Source organism: Eubalaena glacialis, chromosome 3 (assembly GCF_028564815.1).
Source record: "Eubalaena glacialis isolate mEubGla1 chromosome 3, mEubGla1.1.hap2.+ XY, whole genome shotgun sequence".
NCBI classification, from domain to species: Eukaryota; Metazoa; Chordata; class Mammalia; order Artiodactyla; family Balaenidae; genus Eubalaena; species Eubalaena glacialis.
The window spans coordinates 183300022-183317493 of record NC_083718.1 but is presented as its reverse complement, the minus strand read 5'-3'; the positions used below and the strand labels follow the sequence as shown (position 1 = coordinate 183317493).

Below are 17472 nucleotides of genomic sequence, written 5' to 3'. Positions count from 1 at the left end.
TCAAAGTCTTCCCAGCCCTTTGGTGTCCAGGTAGGGTGTCCCCCGTCTGTCAAGTGCAACCTGAGTTGGGGGTGCAGGAGTTTGAGCTTAGGCTGGGCATCGCTGCCCCCGGGTGGACATGGGTGGTATGACAGCAGCCAGAATGCCCTCCACCTCTGGCTTCCTCACAGGCCCTGCTTGGAGAAGGCTGCGTCCTTGAAGTGTATTTCCTGAGAAAGGCCACTCCCACATGCCACCTGTGGCCTGAGATGCCACCATCATTAACACCGCATGTTGGGTTAAGCGTCGCCCTTCAATTGCCTTCCCAAGGGCAGAGCATCAGAACCCCTGACATGCCAGCAAAAGGGTCTCAGAACTGAGGGACAGAGGATACTGACAGGGAAGGGCTAAAATTCCAGCCCCAGAGCCCCCGCCCAGCTGGCCCGGCGGTGGATGTGGGCCTCCAGCCCTCAGAATGTGAGGGACACAGGCCAGCGGTCCCACGCCAGGCCCTCCACCATAAGATCCAGCTGAGAGGGGCCCCAGCCTCGGCCCGCACAAGACCTCCCACTCCCAGCCCGGGCAGAGGGCACGGGAGGAATAAGGAGGCCTGAAGTGATTCAGGGACCGGGAGTGGGAAAGGGAGACGGCTCCTCAAACCCTGCCCAGGTCCCGTGCTCTCAGTAAGCCTTCCCCCTGCCGAGTCCCGGCCCCCATCACCAAACACCGAACCCCTCACTCAGCCCCCAAACCCTCTCTGAACACCCAATACTTTCATCTGGTTTTGAAGAGAAACCCTGCCAGCCCTCCACCTCCTTAGTGGGTCCCACCCAAGATGTAACACTTGCCACCCGAAAGTCCTGTCCCAGCAACTAAAAATTATGGGCCCCGGTCAGTGGCACCTGCCCTGTTTCTCAGGCTCTCACCAACAGCCTCCTTGCTTGACTCCCAACCTTGGCATTGCTTCTCCTGGCGTTCCCCTCCCCTGAGCCCAGCCTCTGCCAAGTCACCCATGGTTATTTTTCCAGCACAGTCTGGCCCTGAATGGCTGGGGGACATTAAGTGCCCAGATCTTGGGAGGCCCTGCTCCAGGTCCTGGAATACACGAGCTTCAGCAGGATAAGGATGGGGGTGTCCGGCATCCTCACAGCCTCAAGTCCTCACGTTCGTTTTGGACATGGAATCTGCAGAGAAGCCACCCTTTCCCACCTGCCCCCTATCAAGCTCCCACCCAGAACTAACCTCTTCTCGTTTGGGGCTCCCAGCTCTTGGCCCACAACACTCCAAGGAATACTTATCACCCTGCCAGGCAGGGAGGTCCAGCGGTGCTGAACAGGGTCTTATCCTCTCTGTGGCCCCAGCCCTAGCACAGCGCCTACGCACCGGAGCTGCTCAGCGAGTCTGGGAAGAATGAAGGAATGAATGGCTTTTGTGTACCTGGTAAGTCAGTGCCTCACAGTCTGGGCAGGCAAGAGTCACAGCTTTAAGTTAACCCAACACCAAGCCCCCTGCCCTCCAATCACAGCAATCCACTCCCCCAGGGCGCCCTTCTGCAGTTATTCTCAAGTCCTCCTGGGGCTGCTTCTTCAATCTTGGTGGCCAGAAAATCAGGTCAGCCAGCCGAGTGTCACCACCATAACTTTAGGCATTTTGAGCCCCTAGAGTGATGGCGTCCTCTGGCCGATGGCTCCCTGCACCAGGGCCAGGTCAGGAGGGGCTGGCACTAGCCGTGTGCACGCCCAGAGGCAGCTCCCAGTGAGAGCACAGTTTTCTCCCTGGCTGCCCCAGGGCACGGCTAAAGGCATCTCCAGGGTCCAGAGCAGGCACTCATGATGATCCAAAGAACATTCCCCAACGTCTCTCTCAGCCATTCAGTTGTACAGAACCTGACATGCGGAGGGGCCATAGCCAGGGCCAAATCGTCCATCAGTATGGTGGGCCCAGTGCCTGGAGCCCACAATAACTTTAAGGTCCACAAAAATGTTTTAGTTTCTCTTAAAATTGGCAGGAAAAAAAATGAGTAGAATCCAAACTGGATTATACTAGTCTTTATACCCGTGCAATCATAAAACATAAAATTCTTAATATTTTTTGGTGGAGGAAGGGGCCCACAAAGGCAAAAGGGCCCAGTGACAGTTCAGATTCAAGCTTTCTCATGAGAACCAGATGACCAACAACAATAATAATAACAACCAACATTTATATAGTGCTTGCCTTATGCCAGGCACTCCTCACAATAACCGTATGAGGCTGGTACCATTTTTTAACCTGCATTCTATAGATGAGGATGTGGAAGCACAGGGAGGTTGAGTCACTAGCGCAAGGTCACACAGCTAGGAAGTACTGGCTCTAGGTTTTCCGTCCTTTGGGAATATGGTCCAACACTAGGCAAAGCACTCAACATCCCATCTTCAGCATCTGAAAAAGACTCAGGTGACCTCAGTTTTCTCCAAGTATGATTGTTGGTGCTGTCTTACATAAAGGACCTCAACTAGTAAATGTCTCAAAACAATGAAGTTCCCCTAAAGCTGATGCTGTCTGCACCTTCCAGAGCAGCCAGCAACCTCCCTCTCCAAAAAGGTCAGTTTCTCTGCGAACACTCCAAAAGAAAATAAAATGCATGACTTTTTATCTGGTACCTCACTACCTATGTGCCTTGCACTTGTGGCTATTTCTATATCGGGGTACGTTTTGAACATGTGGCTCATGGCTCTGAGGGTGACTGTGTTTATAACGGAATGTTCTCTATGTATGACACTGGTGTGTGTCTGTCTGTCTGTCTGTCTGCCTGTCCCTGTATGCTTGTATATCCATGGGCTTGTACACGTGACTGAGATGGGCGCCTAGACCTTGCTGTCTCTCTGTGTGTGTAAATCAGCAAACTCCCGTTCACAGAAGCCCAGCTAATCATTTTCCCAAGTTGTTCAAGAGAAACTGAGGCCACAGAAGTTGCCCAAGGTCCGGGGTCCAGCAAGTCACTGACTGCGACAGAAACCAGGAGTCTTGTCTCCTGCCCCCTGAACCCTGGCGACCCCCAATACGTCCCTAGCTCAGCCTGTATCTCTTTACGATGTCAGTCCCCAGCCCAGGGCGACCCTTTGCAGAGTTTGGTGACCAACAGCTCTGGGTCTGAGGTGTGGTGGGCAGTAGCCACTGACCATCCTCTAGAAGGCAACAGAAAGTTCTCACAACCTGTGATCCCCCCGACACCCCAGTTCTGAGGCCTGAGGCCGTCACCCCTACACACACTCCCTCACACTCCCTCTCTGCTGTTGCTTTTTCAGTCAAAACTTTATTGATTTTTAATATGACCAAAGTAACACACACTTGTTTTTAAAAAGGATTTAAGCTGTAAAAACGTGTGAGTTACGAGTCCTCCTCTACCCCCAGCTCACCACCATGACCGGCAGGGTGTGTGTAGCGTTCTGAGTTTCTTTATTAGGAAATCATTCTTAATGGGACCGGTGGGCCCAGCTCAGAAAACAACTTCCTAGGAGCATGAGAATGAGTCAAAAGGGGACAAAGGGGAGAAGTCGGGCCTCAGGACAAGTGGGTTAAACCAGATGCTCCGAGAGCCAGGCTGAGCCCAAACTGCTGGGGCTCTAGCTGGAACTTCTGGGCACACATCACAAATCCAGATCTGCACTCGACCTTGACATCCAAGTCATGGAATTTTAGGACTGAAAGGAGCCTGAGAGCCCATCTGGTCCTACCTGCCCATTTTAGAGACGGGGAGACTGAAGACCTTGCTGGGAGACAACTGAGCTGGCTCCAAGTAGGAACTTAGCCCACCAAGCACCTCCCAGGATGTGCCAGCGCCTCAGCCTCCATCCACAGCCTGGGGAGGAGGTGCTGGAGAGCAGGGGGTACCCCAAGACCAGACAGTATTAGTTGAATAAGGGAGAAAGAAAAGGACGGGAAGCAAACAAAGAGCTATAAAGACAGAGAAGGAAACGGTGCATCACAGGTGTTTGCGGCCCCAGACTCACGTTAGAAGCGCTGACTTCAAATCCTGGGTCTGTTGTTGCCCAGCTGTGTGACCCCGGATTGCCCCTGACCCTCTGAGTCTCAGCTTCGTGAAGTTTAATGAGCGGACAAGAGTGTCTACCGCATGTTGTTGGGAGAATTAAGTGACTGCAAGAGGTATTGAGCACGACACCCGGCACAGTAAATGACAACTTTAAAAAATGAGTCAGGCCAAGCAGCGTGGCAGGGCCCCCAAAACCTGCAAACGTCAGATTTGCTCTGTCTCAGGGTATTTGGGAAACCCATGCCTCCAAGCCAGCTCCAGCTCCTGCACAAATTAAACAGTAACCAGCCAAGGTCAGGGAAAGGGCCTTGACAGAACAGGTTTCTCCCAAGGGGTGGCTCGGCCTTGAAGAGGTGGGCCCGCCCTCCTCCTGCCTATAAGTGCGGACCTGGTCACCTCGACGGCCACTCGATCCTGAGCGCTCACAGCATGTTGGGCGTCACAGTCTTCACAGCGCTCCTGGCCTACGGTAAGCTGTGGCTTGGGGACCAGCTGCAGCCAGCGGGCTGTGAGCTTGGGCTGGCCTCCTGGGGACAAGGATGGGGTCAGGGACGCTCTGCTCTCCAGGGCTTCGGGAAAGGAGCTTTGGGGTCCCATGTGGGTTCAGCTACTACTGACCAGCTGTGTGTCAGGTGAGCCACTTGCCTGCTTGGCAACTCTGCTTCCATATCTGCAAAATAGGAATGATGATCCTCACGCCAGGGTGAGGATGAGCCATGAGGTATGGAAAGCACCAGGGACGCAGAAGATGCCTCATCCCGAGTTACCCCAGGGGCCATCAGGGCCTACCTTTCCCAGCATTGGCATTTCTCATTTGGGGATTCTTTGCTCCCCCCCATGCTGGTGACCTCCCAGATTGGGAATCCAGGAACTTGGCTTGAATGTCACTCTCTCTCTTGGCAGGACCTGGACAAGCCACTTCCCCTCTCTAAAGCTCACTGGCTCTTTTGGCAAATGAGAGCACTTGATTAAGAGTCCTCCAGCTAATAACAACAGTAATAATAATAATAGCTGCTCCTGTGTACCGCATGTTTGCTATGTGCCAAGCACTGTGCTAAGCCCTTGACGTTCAGGAGCCAATTTGATCCTACAACAACCTTAAGAGGCAGGGTCTGTTAATATCCCCATTTTACAGATGAGGACCCCGAGGCTCAGTGAAGCTCAGTATCTTGCTCAAGATCACACGGCTGGTTAGTGGTAGAGCCAGAATTTGAGTCTGGGTCTTTCTCACTGCACAGCACTTGCTCTTGACTGTTCCACACAGCTCCCCAGCTGTGACAGTCTGGAATTCTGTAGATTCAGTGCTCACACACCCCCACTGTGCTGTGGCCTGAAAAGGGACAGCAGGGTAAGAATGAAGGACACAGGTGTACCTGGGCACTCACACACCCAAAGGCCAGCCACTTTGGGTTTCCTTCAATGATTAAACATTCACTCCAGGTCTTTTGCTCAATTCTTTACCTGCATCATCTAATTTAGTTCTCAGGACGAACTTACCAGGTTAGTGCTAGTCTCCCCGTTTCACAGAAAGGGAAGTTGCGGCCCAGCAAACTCGACGGCTTCCCCAAAGTCATGCAGGAAAAGTCAAACCCATGTCTGCCCAGCCCCCAAATGTGTGCTCTTTCCACCTGCCCCTTCCCCAAAGCGATGCCAGCCCGGCTCACCTGTGCTCTTCCTCTCCTGTATCCCCAGCCTCCAGCTGCGGGGTCCCCATCTTCCAGCCCAACCTATCAGCCCGGGTGGTGGGCGGAGACAACGCCATTCCCCACAGCTGGCCCTGGCAGGTAAGCGCACGGCAGCAGGTGGGGAAGGCAAGGTGGAGGCGGGTGGGGAGCAGGTCCCTGGGGGCTGACACGTGGTCCTTCCCCATCCTCCTCCAGATCTCCCTCCAATACCTCAAGAATGGCACGTGGAGGCACACCTGCGGAGGCACCTTGATCACCCCCAATCACGTCCTTACAGCTGCCCACTGCATCAGGTGAACGGGATGCTGCCCAGACACCCCGCCCTCGCCCGGGAGCAGGAGCCTGATAAGCTGCTTTTCTTGAGCACACACTCCAGACACTGGGCTAAATAAGCTACTCCCATCCAGTAACTCAGTTGTTCATTTATTCATTCCACAAGTATTTACTGTGCGCCTACTGTACGCCAGGGAACACAGCAGTGAGGACACGGTCTGTGCTCTCAGGGAGCTTATATTCTAGTGGAAGACAGAGTGACAGACCATTCAACAAGTAAATATATAACAAAGCAAGTGGCAATGAAGAAAAATAAAGCAGGAAGAGAATAAAAAGTATGAGGCGTTCTATTTTAAATGACATGGCCAGGGGAAGATCTCTCTTGAAAGGGGATGTTTGAGCAAAGACCTGAAGGAAATAAGGGAAGACGTCATTGGTCTGGGGGTAGGGTGTTCCAGGTGGAGGGAACAGCTAATGCAGAGGCCCAGAGGAGGGAGCCCACTTGGTACGTTTGAGAAATAAAGTGGAAGCCGGTGTGGCAGGGGCAGTTTGTGTGAGGGGAGAGGAAGAGGCGGTTAGAGAGGAATGCAGGAGAGAGAATGCAGGCCAGCAGCAGTGTGGACTAGTTCATCTTCACAGCAGCCCTGGCAGTTGAGTTCCAAGATTATCTCCACCTTACAGGTGAGAGAACTGAGGCCGAGCCTACCCACCTAGCAGTCAAAGTGGACTTGACTCCAAGACCAGGGTCCTTACCCCGTGCCCTGGGAAGGGTCAATGGAATGAACACTCCCTTCCCCCAAACAAGTCCCACGGTGGCCCCAAAGCTGGGTCACTAAAGACCCAACTTCCCCCTCTACCCCACCGGCCAGTGGGGACAGGAGGCCACCCTGACCCGGTTCCCTTGCTCTGTCCAGCAATACCCTGACTTACCGCGTGGCCCTGGGGAAGAACAACCTGGAGGTGGAGAATGAGGAAGGCTCCCTGTTCGTGGGCGTGGACACCATCTTTGTCCACAAGAAGTGGAACTCCTTCCTAATTCGGTGAGTGCCCAGCTGGCTGTCTCACAGCCCCCTGGGAGCAGCTCAGAAGAAGGAGGGGTCCCTGAGATGCAGCCGGAGCCTGTCCCTGGACCCCATCCTTATCCTGAACAGCCAACAGGTGATGACTTTACGCAAAATGGCAAAATGCTAAGTGGAGATGGACACCCCTCCAATACCCATCACTGGCCAAGGGTCTCTGGAAAGTACACAGGGAATAAGGACCCTGAGGCTCCCACAGTGTATTACCTGAAGTCTCTCAGCCAGAGGATGAGCCAGCACTCACCTTTACTGATGCCTACTGCATGCCCACATTGTAATAAGCAGCTTACATGCCATCTCTTATTTAATCCTCACAATAGCCCTAGACAAGGAACCGAGGATCAGAGAGGTTAAGGAATGTGTCCCAGGTCACACAGCCCAGTACATGGCAGAACTAGAAATCAAACCAGGCTCTCTCTAGGGTTGTCCATTTTCATTCTGGCAACACGGAAACATTAAAAATTGCATCCGCAAGTGTTTTTATCGTTATAATTTCCAATTTGCTTAGCTGAATTTCAGTTGATACATAACCTTGCAGTGGTTCAGAATGCTTCTGCTCTTGTCTCCCCTCTGTTAAGCCTTTCATGATGTGAAGACACAAGGTGGTGCGGGGTGGGGGGGAAGAAGCTACACCTACAGGAGCGGGTGATGGGGTTAGAAGGCAGATCATTGCTCCTCCGGCATCTCTGTCTGCCAGTAAGAAGCTGGAGGTCCAGAATGTTTACAGAGGATCCCTGCTCACCCTTGGCCCGACTCCCAACTCACAGCTTGGGTCTCTTAGCATTGGCTTGGGGGACCAGGCCCTCCTGCCATTCACCACCTCCACTTTGGATTCCAGCAATGACATTGCCCTTATCAAACTGGCGGAGACCGTGGAACTGAGTGACACCATCCAGCTAGCCTGCCTGCCAGAGGAGGGTTCCTTGCTGCCTCAGGACTACCCCTGCTACGTCACTGGCTGGGGCCGTCTCTGGAGTGAGTATAGCCCCTGGCCAAACACGAGTGTCTTATTGGAGGAAGCAGCTCCCATGATAAGCACACCACCCACATTTGCCCACCACTTTCCTTTTTGCCTTAACATCTTCACATCTTTTTTAATTTTGTAATAATGGTTAATATTTATTAAGCATATACCATGTGGCAGACGCTCTAACAAGTGCATATAAAGGGTGTTATAAGGATTAAATGGACTAGAATTTGTCAAGGGCTTAGAACAGGGCTAGGCACATACTAAGTGCCATGTAAGTGACTATTAAAAAAATGAAACTAACCATTTTGGGGTGGGGGATTAGATCTTATGTTATACCACATGCCCAAGTAAATTCCAACTGAATTAAAAGGTTAAATGCAAATAAGTGAAACTACAGAATACTTAGATGAAAATGCAGATCCTCTAAAATTTGGAAAATTTGGGGCTGAGAGAGACCTTTCAATGTGTGACACCAAAGGCAGAGAACTACAGGGAAACCATTGGCAATTAAAACCCCAGAACCCAAATTAAAGATAACCCAGTGGTTATTTCTTAAGGGTTTTCTATGGGTTGGTTCTGCCTTCCCTGCCCTTAGAGGGGTATCTAACCCAAACAGTTCAGGACCATTGGCTCAGAGTCTCGCCTCTCAATTAAGGGCCTGTGTGTGGGTCCCTCAAAGTCTATCCAGAACTCACCCGGTCCTGTCCCAGCCCCATCCAGCCCTCTGTTCCCTGAAGGCCTGGGCCTGGGCTGGGGCTGAGGCTGCCTGGGCTGACTGCCCGGTCACCACCCGTTCTCTCTCCAGCCAACGGCCCCATCGCTGATGAGCTGCAGCAGGGCCTGCAGCCCGTGGTGGATCACGCCACGTGCTCCCAGAAAGACTGGTGGGGCACCATGGTGAAGCACACCATGGTCTGCGCCGGGGGTGATGGCGTCATCTCAGCCTGCAACGTAAGTGTCGAGGCGCTGCCCCATGTCCCTACCGCAGGTGGCCAGATGGAAGGGGGCAGTGAGGAGGGCAAAGGAGTGAGAAGTGGGGAGACGCCACACCCTCTCCCTGGGGGGAGACTGAGCCCCAGCTGGGCCTAAGAAGCTTAGGAGAAACTTGTCACCGTCCCCCTTCCCCTCCCCCACCAGCACTGTGGCCAGAGCATGAAAGTTGAATGTGAGTCTGAGTCCGAGTCCCGGTCTCCCCACTTCATAGCTGTGTAACCTTGGGCAGGCTGTTTGATTTATCTGAACCTCAGTTTTCCCATGCATAAAATGGAGCGATAGTAAGCACAGGGCTGCTATGAGGACTAATTGAGTCTAACACAGGTAGAAGAGACTTCGGTGAAGTCCGGGCACACGTTCCTTCATACCATCAGCTCCATCGGTCCAGGGAGACAGAAGACTCAGGGAGTCTGACACAGAACGAAGAAACATCTAGGACAATCAGGGACTGTCCCGTTTTCAAACACACGAGCCTCTCCCCACTTCCATTTTCTTCACTTTCCCGGGTCTCCTACACGGCTCCCAGCATCCTCATCCCTCTGGGCAGCTCAGAGTCTTAGGCATGGTGACCTGAACAGCTAGGGAAACCAAGGCACAGAGAGGGTTCCCAACATCCCAAGATCACACAGCAAACCAAGACCTAGTCTGACACCCCAGGGCCCCCCAGAATAAGGCCAAGTTACCCACAAACCACATTTTCTCTGCCTCCCTCACTATGGACACGTTGAGGCCCAAACAGGGGGTACCAAGGCTGAGAGGCCAACCCACATGCCCCGCCCTGACCCTCACCTGCTTCCCGAGCCTCCCTCTGACACCCGCCCCATCTGGTGCAGGGGGACTCGGGCGGCCCGCTAAACTGCCAGGCCCAGGACGGCTCTTGGGAGTTGCGGGGCATTGTCAGCTTCGGCTCCGGGCTGAGCTGCAACACCCTCAAGAAGCCTACGGTCTTCACCCGTGTGTCCGCCTACATCAACTGGATCAACCAGGTGGGTGCGCCTCCCCGGCCCCCTCCTCACCACCCACCCCTCACCCTCCCTCGCCCTTCCTTCACTCACTCCCCTACTCACTCTCTCTCACTCCATTCACTCACTCACTCCTTCAAGAAGTTTTGATCGAGTGCTTATTGCATGCAGCCTTGAGTCAGGGGCAGTGAAGGAAAAGGCCATTCACTTCCCCACCCTTTCATCCACTGGCTTCAGCAAATACTTCTGTCCCAAGCCCAGGCTCCCCACCAGGGCTCCCAAATGTGAAACGTAGCCCCAGCACAGGAGAGGGGGCGGCATGGATGGCCGTCTATATTTTGAGGGTGGGGGGACAGAGAGTCACCCTGGGCTGGGGGCTTCCACCCTGGGAGCCGGAGGTGTCCTGAGCTCACCTGCACAGTGGTTGGAATTGCCGAGAGGGCCAGACCCCTTGGGCAGAGGCAAGCCTGGCTTGTCAAGGCCCGGGGCTGCCGGCCATGTTCCTACCCTCCCGGCAGAGCCTCACCACCCCCCAGAGTCCCTCACTCTGTTCTCTGCTTCTCCAGAACTTACAGCTGTGATTCATCCCTGGGAAGCAAGGCCGCAAATCCCGGCAACCACAATAAACCTCCTTCCCCCTCAAGCGACCTGCGTTCTTGATTTGCGCGTCCCCTGCGGGTTCCCGGGCTCTCTAGGGGCTGCCCGTTTCCATACCAGGGGTGCAATGAGAGATCCCCCTCAGCCAGGCTGGTTAGGCCTTGGAGGGAGCTGCTGGGGATGCTGGTGGAGGGGGCACCCCCAGGAAGCCACCTGGTGCCTGAGGGAATATGAATTAAGGACACACCAGACACCTGCCCCATCCCCGCACATCTCATAAGCCATGAACCACCAGGCCCTGATCAAACTGCAATGGCTTCCACACATAGTCACAGCAGGTCAGAGGTGGGAAAGCTTGCACTGCACTAGACAGGCAGGGAAGCTCAGGCCCAGAAAAGGAAAGAGCTGGGCCAGATCACAGGAACAGACGGCCAGTGATGCACAGGCAAGAGGCTCAGGGCAGGGCCCTCTGGTCCTGAGGCCGACTGGAGGGCAAGGGGGGCCAGAAAAGAGAGGGACCCAGTGTCCAGTGAGGTACATCCAAGCGGGACCCCCGACTCCTGACCATAGGGTCTCTGGTCCAGGGCGCTCCTGAGGATGTGCTGATCTATGGAAGGAGGTACCCCCAACCCGGCCTCTGAAGTCCTCTTAGGGAAGCCATCAACTACGGCTGCCTCTGGTTGGTCCATGAGTTGTCCAGTTTCCCCATCAGACTTTGGTTCCTGGAGATGGGGACCATGGCCTCCCACGATGTCAAGCTCATTCTCAAAAAGTACTTTATTTTCTCAACCAGCAATGGGGCCTACAAGGAGCCCAGCACCAGCTCAGCCATGGGAATCCAGGGATGGTCCAGACAAGATCCCTGCTCTGCAGGAGACAGACCCATAAACAGATCATTGAGTTCCCTGGTGTAAGTGTGAAGGTAGGAATACAGTCCAGGAGCATAGCAAAGGGACACTTAAACCAGTGAGAGCTGGCAGGAAGAGTCCAGGATGGCTTCCTAGAGGTGGTGATGCCCAGTGTAATGTATTCTTTACATTTGAATAGAAGGTACCAAAATACAGAAGATGCTGCTGGTTGCTTGACCCAAACTTCCTTCCCAGCCTCCTCCTTTTGTAGTTGTCTCTATACTGGAGGCTAAAAATGCTAAATTCTTGCTGTCCCCAGGTCCCTTGCAGTTATAATATCAAAGTAATAGCTAACACTTACTGAACACTTACTCTGTGCCAGGTACCGTTCTACAGGTTTTACATGTATTACCTCACTTAATCCCCAAAACAATCCTAAGACATAGGTTATTAACATCATCTCCATTTCACAAATGAGAAAACTGAGGCTAGAGATGGTTAGTGACTTCCCAAGGTGATTTACCCGGGAGGTGATAGAGCTGGGATCCAGACTTTGTTAATCTGGCCCCAGAGCCCATGCTCTTGACCACCATGCTCTACCGCCCTGTGATGAATATGAATATGGATATGATGCCTGGAACTAAGGCAACCTTCTTGTGGCGAAGAGAATTACAGAGACGTGAGCTCAGACATCATCGAGCTGCAGATCTGATGCCAGCAACCGTTCTCTGAATGCCTAGTTATGTAAAAAATAAATAAACCTGCATTTGTTTTAACCACTGTAGTCCAGTTTTCAGTTACTTGCAGCTCAGCACAGTCCTAACTGATACCCTGGGGGATAACATAAGGGGTCACTTTCCTGACTGAGGGAAGGCCATAAGCAAAGTCATGGTAACTGCTTGGAAGAATCTCCAAGCAGAAGGTGTTGCTAGAGCATAAGGCACAGGGCAGGGACTGGGTGACCAGTGGTCCTGGCACTGAGTAGTTTTCTAGGAAGTGGTACTTTCAGTGCTGTCCCAGGCAAACTGGGATGGTCAGTCACCCTAACAGGGAGGGGCAAGAGATGTGGCTAGAGAGTGAGAAAGGCCCTTCCTGGAAGGACTTGTAGCCATGGTAGAGGGTTGTTGGGACTTTATTCTGAGGGCAATAGGGAGCCGTAGAGTGGTTTTAGATAGAGAAGTGATCTCTGTGGTCATATGTACACACTAAAGCATTCATCTGACAGCTATATGGAGGGTGATTTGAAGCAGGCAAGAATGGAGACAGGGAGGCCAGTTAGGAGGCTGCTGCAATGTTCTAGGCCAGAATTAATGGGGCCCCAACCATCAAGCTGCAGATGGAAAGGAGAGATAGGTTCAGTAATTCAGTAATAATTCAGTAATTATTTAAGAGACATATGTATAGTGTTGGACAGCAGCATCCCCACCAGTGCCAAATCTATATAACTTTGGGGAATGTGATTGGATTATCAAAGCTACTTTTTATTAGCTAATAAATGGTAAAACATAAGCCACAGTTCTGTCTGTTCAACAATAGTGTAAAATTCTCAGATTCAGGGACAAGATCCACTGTTATATACAAGGGTCAATGCCTATCTGTGGTAGACAAAATAATAGCCCTCCAGAGATGTCCATGCCATAGATCCCAGAACATATGAATGCATTACCTTGTGTGGCAAAAGGGATTTTGCAGATTTGATTAATTTAAGGATCCTGGGATGGGGTGATTAGCCTGGATTATCCAGGCGGGCTCAGTGGAATCACAAGAGTCCTTATAAGAGGGATTAGTCACAAGGAGATATGAGGACAGAAGCAGGGGGTCAGAGTCAGAGGGAGATCTGAAGATGTGATGCTGCTGACTTTGTAGATGGAGGGAGGGGCCACAAGCCAAGGAATGCAGGCAGCCTCTAGACGCTGGAAAAGGCAAGGGAAAGGATTCTCCCCTAGAGTCTCCAGAAGGAACCAGCCCTGCTTTAGCCCAGTGACACCGATTGTGGACTTCTGACCTCCAGAGCTGTAAAAAAGTACACTTTTATGTTTTCAGCACTGTATTTGTGGTAATTTGTTAAAGCAGCAATAGGAGATAAATACACCATCACTCCTCCCTTCTGGCAAAATCTAAAGTACGAGGTGGGGAGTGTAAGAGGGAGGCAAAGGAGGGGCCAGGAAGGACTCCCTGGGGTCTGGCTGGGATGAGAGCAAGGATCTGTAGACTTTATCCAAGAGGTCACAAACCAGTGGTTGGGAGCCAGGGAGAGTGGGCACTTAGGCAGTGACCCTCCACCTCCACCTTCTGCCTCGGCAGGAGTTCCCCTGGCCTGGGGGCCTGAGAGCCCTCATGCCAGTGACCCACTAGAGTGCCATTGTGTGTCTAATGCAGGCGCCGTGGCTAGTGTGTACTGAGCACTTGGTAATCTGTGTGCCAGGTACCATCCAAGGGCTTTATATACTCAATCTCATTTAATAATCCTGGCAACCCTGATTATTATCCCCCTTTGCAGATGAGGAACCTGAGACTCAGAGGGGTTTAAAAGCTCACCCAATAACAATTTGATACCTATCTCTGCGTTCTTTTACAGGAACTAAGGCCCCCACCCAGGTGGAGGATGGTAACTTCAGGCTGAGCCCAAGCACGTGGACTGCACACTGGTCAGAGCCAGAAGGCTCATGATGGAGATTCCTGGAACACCACCCTGTCACCTGACCACCAACCAATCTGAGGAAGGTTACACACCTTGGAGCCCTCCCTGCAAATTTTGCCTATAAAAACTCTTCCCAAAAACCTTTGGAGAGTTCAGGCTTTTTGAGCATGAGCTGCCCATTCTCCTTGCTTGGCCCTGCAATAAACCTTTCTCTGCTCAAAAACAAAACAAAACAAAAAGAAACCCTCACCCAAGATTGCACAGCTAGTAATGGGGCACCAGGACTTAAACCCAGGTAGTCTGACTCCAGAGCCTGTGTGACTAACAACCATGTTATTCTGCCATTAATCCCGAAATCTCAAGGCCCCCCTCACACACTGATTCCTCTAGTGGCCCTGCCAGGAAAGGGTGAGGCTGTACGTGTGCTGACAAACTTGAGTGAAGCTGGCAATGAGCCCACGTAGACAGAAACCTAAGAGGAGAACTGTTGCTCAAAGATGTTCACAAAGGCTTTTACCCACTGTATCAGCTACTTCCAGCATAATTAATAATGTTGAGTAAAAACCAACTACAAATGCTCAGTGGCATCCAATGACAAGTATTTATTGCTCACTCGCCTGGGGTCAGTTGGGGTCAGTTAGGTGGCCCTGCTGATTTTGGCTGGAATCACTCATATGTCTAGGGGTCAAGTCTGGGTCTGGCTGGGGCAGCTCAGCTCCACAGGGCTCTCATCCTCCTCCCAGGAGGCCACAGCAAAGTTACATAAAAAAAGGCATGGATACAGGGACGGGTGAAGGATCAGAGCCATCCTGGCAATCTCCCACACCCCCCGTTATCTTGGACACAAATTAATAGCATAAACTATGGCAGGGCAGAAGGGAAGGCGGTCACTATACTGGAGCTCTGAACTCTGCCACTGATAGGCAATGACAGCAACTGAGTCACTTAACCTCTCAGAGCCTCAGTTTTCTCATCTGTAAAATGGGCACCTCCCCTCCATCCCTCCCTCCCTCCCTGTGGGAGCCAACAAAATAACAGAGGCTTGTGATCGGAGGCATCATTACTACTACTGACCTCACACCTGGACCCCTATTGGGAAATCCTCCCTCTCCCTTTTATTCCTTAGGAGAGGGAGTTTCATTCCCAGCAGGCCGTGGGGGTCAGTCCCCTGAAGCTCACTCTCATCAGGTGGGGGGCACCTATCTGCAAAGCTTCACAAGGTGATGGGCTGGGGAGCAGGTAATGGCAGAGAATAAACACAGAGCATCTTCCCAAAGCACTGATTTCCTATGAAAATTGTGTGGGAAGAAAAAAATGCACATTAAAATAAACCCAGCTGTGCTATGAAATAAGCTGCAAAATTCAGATCAAGCTTTCAAGATGAAGAATGAGACTCTGGAGACATTTTGCTCTTGTGGTGACTGTTGCATGCTAGACCCCACATCATTAATCTACTGAAAACCGGAGCCTGCAAACCAAATCTATTTTGTAAATAAAGGTTTATTGGAAAACAGCTATGCCTATCGGGCTACTTTTGCACTGTAACAGCAGGGTTGAGTAGTTGCAACAGAGACCGTATGGCCCACAATCCTAAAATATTTATTATCTGGTCCTTTACAGAAACAGTTTGCCAACCCCTGATCTCTAGGATTCTTTGATGGAAAAGTTTGAAGAGTTCTGTGCTATTCTGATAGCTGAGGCTTACAGGTCTAAGGCTTGAAGAGTGAACATTTTATTGCACATTTATGATTCTCAGTGTTTCAAGTGAATAAACCGTTGCTTAATTCTAACAACAATCCTAAGAGATAGATGGGATTGTTATTGTTGCATTTGGTAGGTGAAGAAATTGAGTTAAAGAGATGAAACTTGTTCTAGCCCAGGTCATCTCAAATTTTAACGTGCAGAAAAATCACCTAGGTATCTTGTTAAACTGCAGATGCTAAATCAGTAGGCCTGGGTGGGAGAGTCTGCATTTCTTTTATATTTATATATACACACACATATATATATTTGGCTGCCCCAGGTCTTAGTTGCAGCATACGGGATCTTCGTTGAGGCATGCGGGCTCTTAGTTGCGGCATGTGGGATCTAGTTCCCTGACCAGGGATGGAACCCGGGCCCCCTGCATTGGGAGCGCAGAGTCTTAACAACTGGACCACCAAGGAAGTCCTGAGTCTGCATTTCTTTTTTTTTTTTTTTAAGATTTTTTTGAAGTGGACCGTTTTTAAAGTCTTTGTTGAATTTGTTACAATATTGTTTCTGTTTTATGTTTTTTGGTCGCAAGTCATGTGGGATCTTAGCTCCCCAACCAGGGATCAAACCCACAGCCCCTGCATTGGAAGGCGAAGTCTTAGCCACTGGACCTCCAGGGAAGTCCCCCCGAGTTTCCATTTCTAACCAGATCCCAAGCTATGCTGGTCCAGACCACTCTGTGAGTAGCGACGATCCAGACCAGAGTCACTACCGGAAGGCACAGGGGTGCAAACCCAAGCCTCTAACCACTGAGCATATGGCTTCTCAGAGGAACCCTTGTGAATGAGTCATACGTCCCGTGAGAAATTCGCATCTGCATCTCCCTGGCCCCGCTGAGACCTCAAAGACCCAGCCGAGGCTAGAACTTTACAGATTGCCTTGTTGTCCCACAACAGATCAGTGGGGGACTGAGCCCCAGAGGGGGAAGTGGGCTGTAAAACCCACTCTCTCTCCCAGCCTCCATTCCCCCTCCAGAAGCCTCCATTGTTATTTGGTGCTGTCCCTCCCCCACACCTCCATCAGGAGCCTGGAGCCCAGATCTAGAGGTGGGACTTGTGCTCCAGGCCTGGCCAATCCACCCTAGCAGCCCCTCCTCCACCACAACGATAGGTTCAGGGATGGGCATGTGACCTGAGGCAGATCCAATCAGAGAGAGTTGCAGGACTTCTGCGGGAACTACCAGGAAGCTCTCACTCATTCCCTGATGTGTTTGAGGATGAGGGATGTGAGGCTAGAACAGCAAAATGGGGGAAAGAGGAAGAGGGGATGTTTTGCTCTCCAAAGTACATTCGGCAATGTGTAGAGACATTTCTGGTTGTCACAACCAGAAATGGAGGGAAGGGACTGCTGGCATCTAGTGGGTGGGGGCCAGGATTGCTGCTAAATATCCTACAATGCACAGGACGGCTCTCATAACAAAGAACCATCACCCTAAAGGTCAATAGTGCTGTGGTTGAGAAACCCTGGGTCAGAGATTCTGTAGCCCTCTTGTCCCCATAGGACAACCTGGAACTTCTACAGGCCACTTGATGGAGCCTGAGAGTGGACTCTCACAGTGGAAAGCAGAGCCAAAAGCTGGAGAGAAGCCGAGTCCTAGGGACATCACCAGAGCCCTGGATCCAGCTGTGCCTGAAGTAAGCCCTGCTCCTGGACTTTTCCATCT

The 17472-nt window shown here is 51.7% G+C and overlaps 1 protein-coding gene across 2 annotated transcripts; it reads left to right on the top strand.

Annotated features, from left to right (window-relative positions):
* Window positions 1-4362: 4362 nt before the first annotated feature.
* On the top strand, window positions 4363-14197 carry CTRC (chymotrypsin C). Of its 2 annotated transcripts, none has more exons than XM_061187077.1 (8): window positions 4363-4478; window positions 5702-5793; window positions 5890-5987; window positions 6882-7007; window positions 7885-8021; window positions 8822-8967; window positions 9843-9995; window positions 13995-14197. In XM_061187077.1, the coding sequence occupies exons 1-8, from the start codon at window positions 4439-4441 to the stop codon at window positions 14037-14039; spliced, it is 837 nt and encodes a 278-aa protein (XP_061043060.1). In that variant the 5' UTR covers window positions 4363-4438; the 3' UTR covers window positions 14040-14197. The 2 variants fall into 2 exon arrangements, with proteins under 2 accessions (XP_061043060.1, XP_061043061.1); XM_061187078.1 differs by lacking the exon at window positions 13995-14197 and adding an exon at window positions 10538-10614 and having other exon boundaries at window positions 4365-4478.
* The last annotated feature ends 3275 nt before the right edge of the window (window positions 14198-17472 follow it).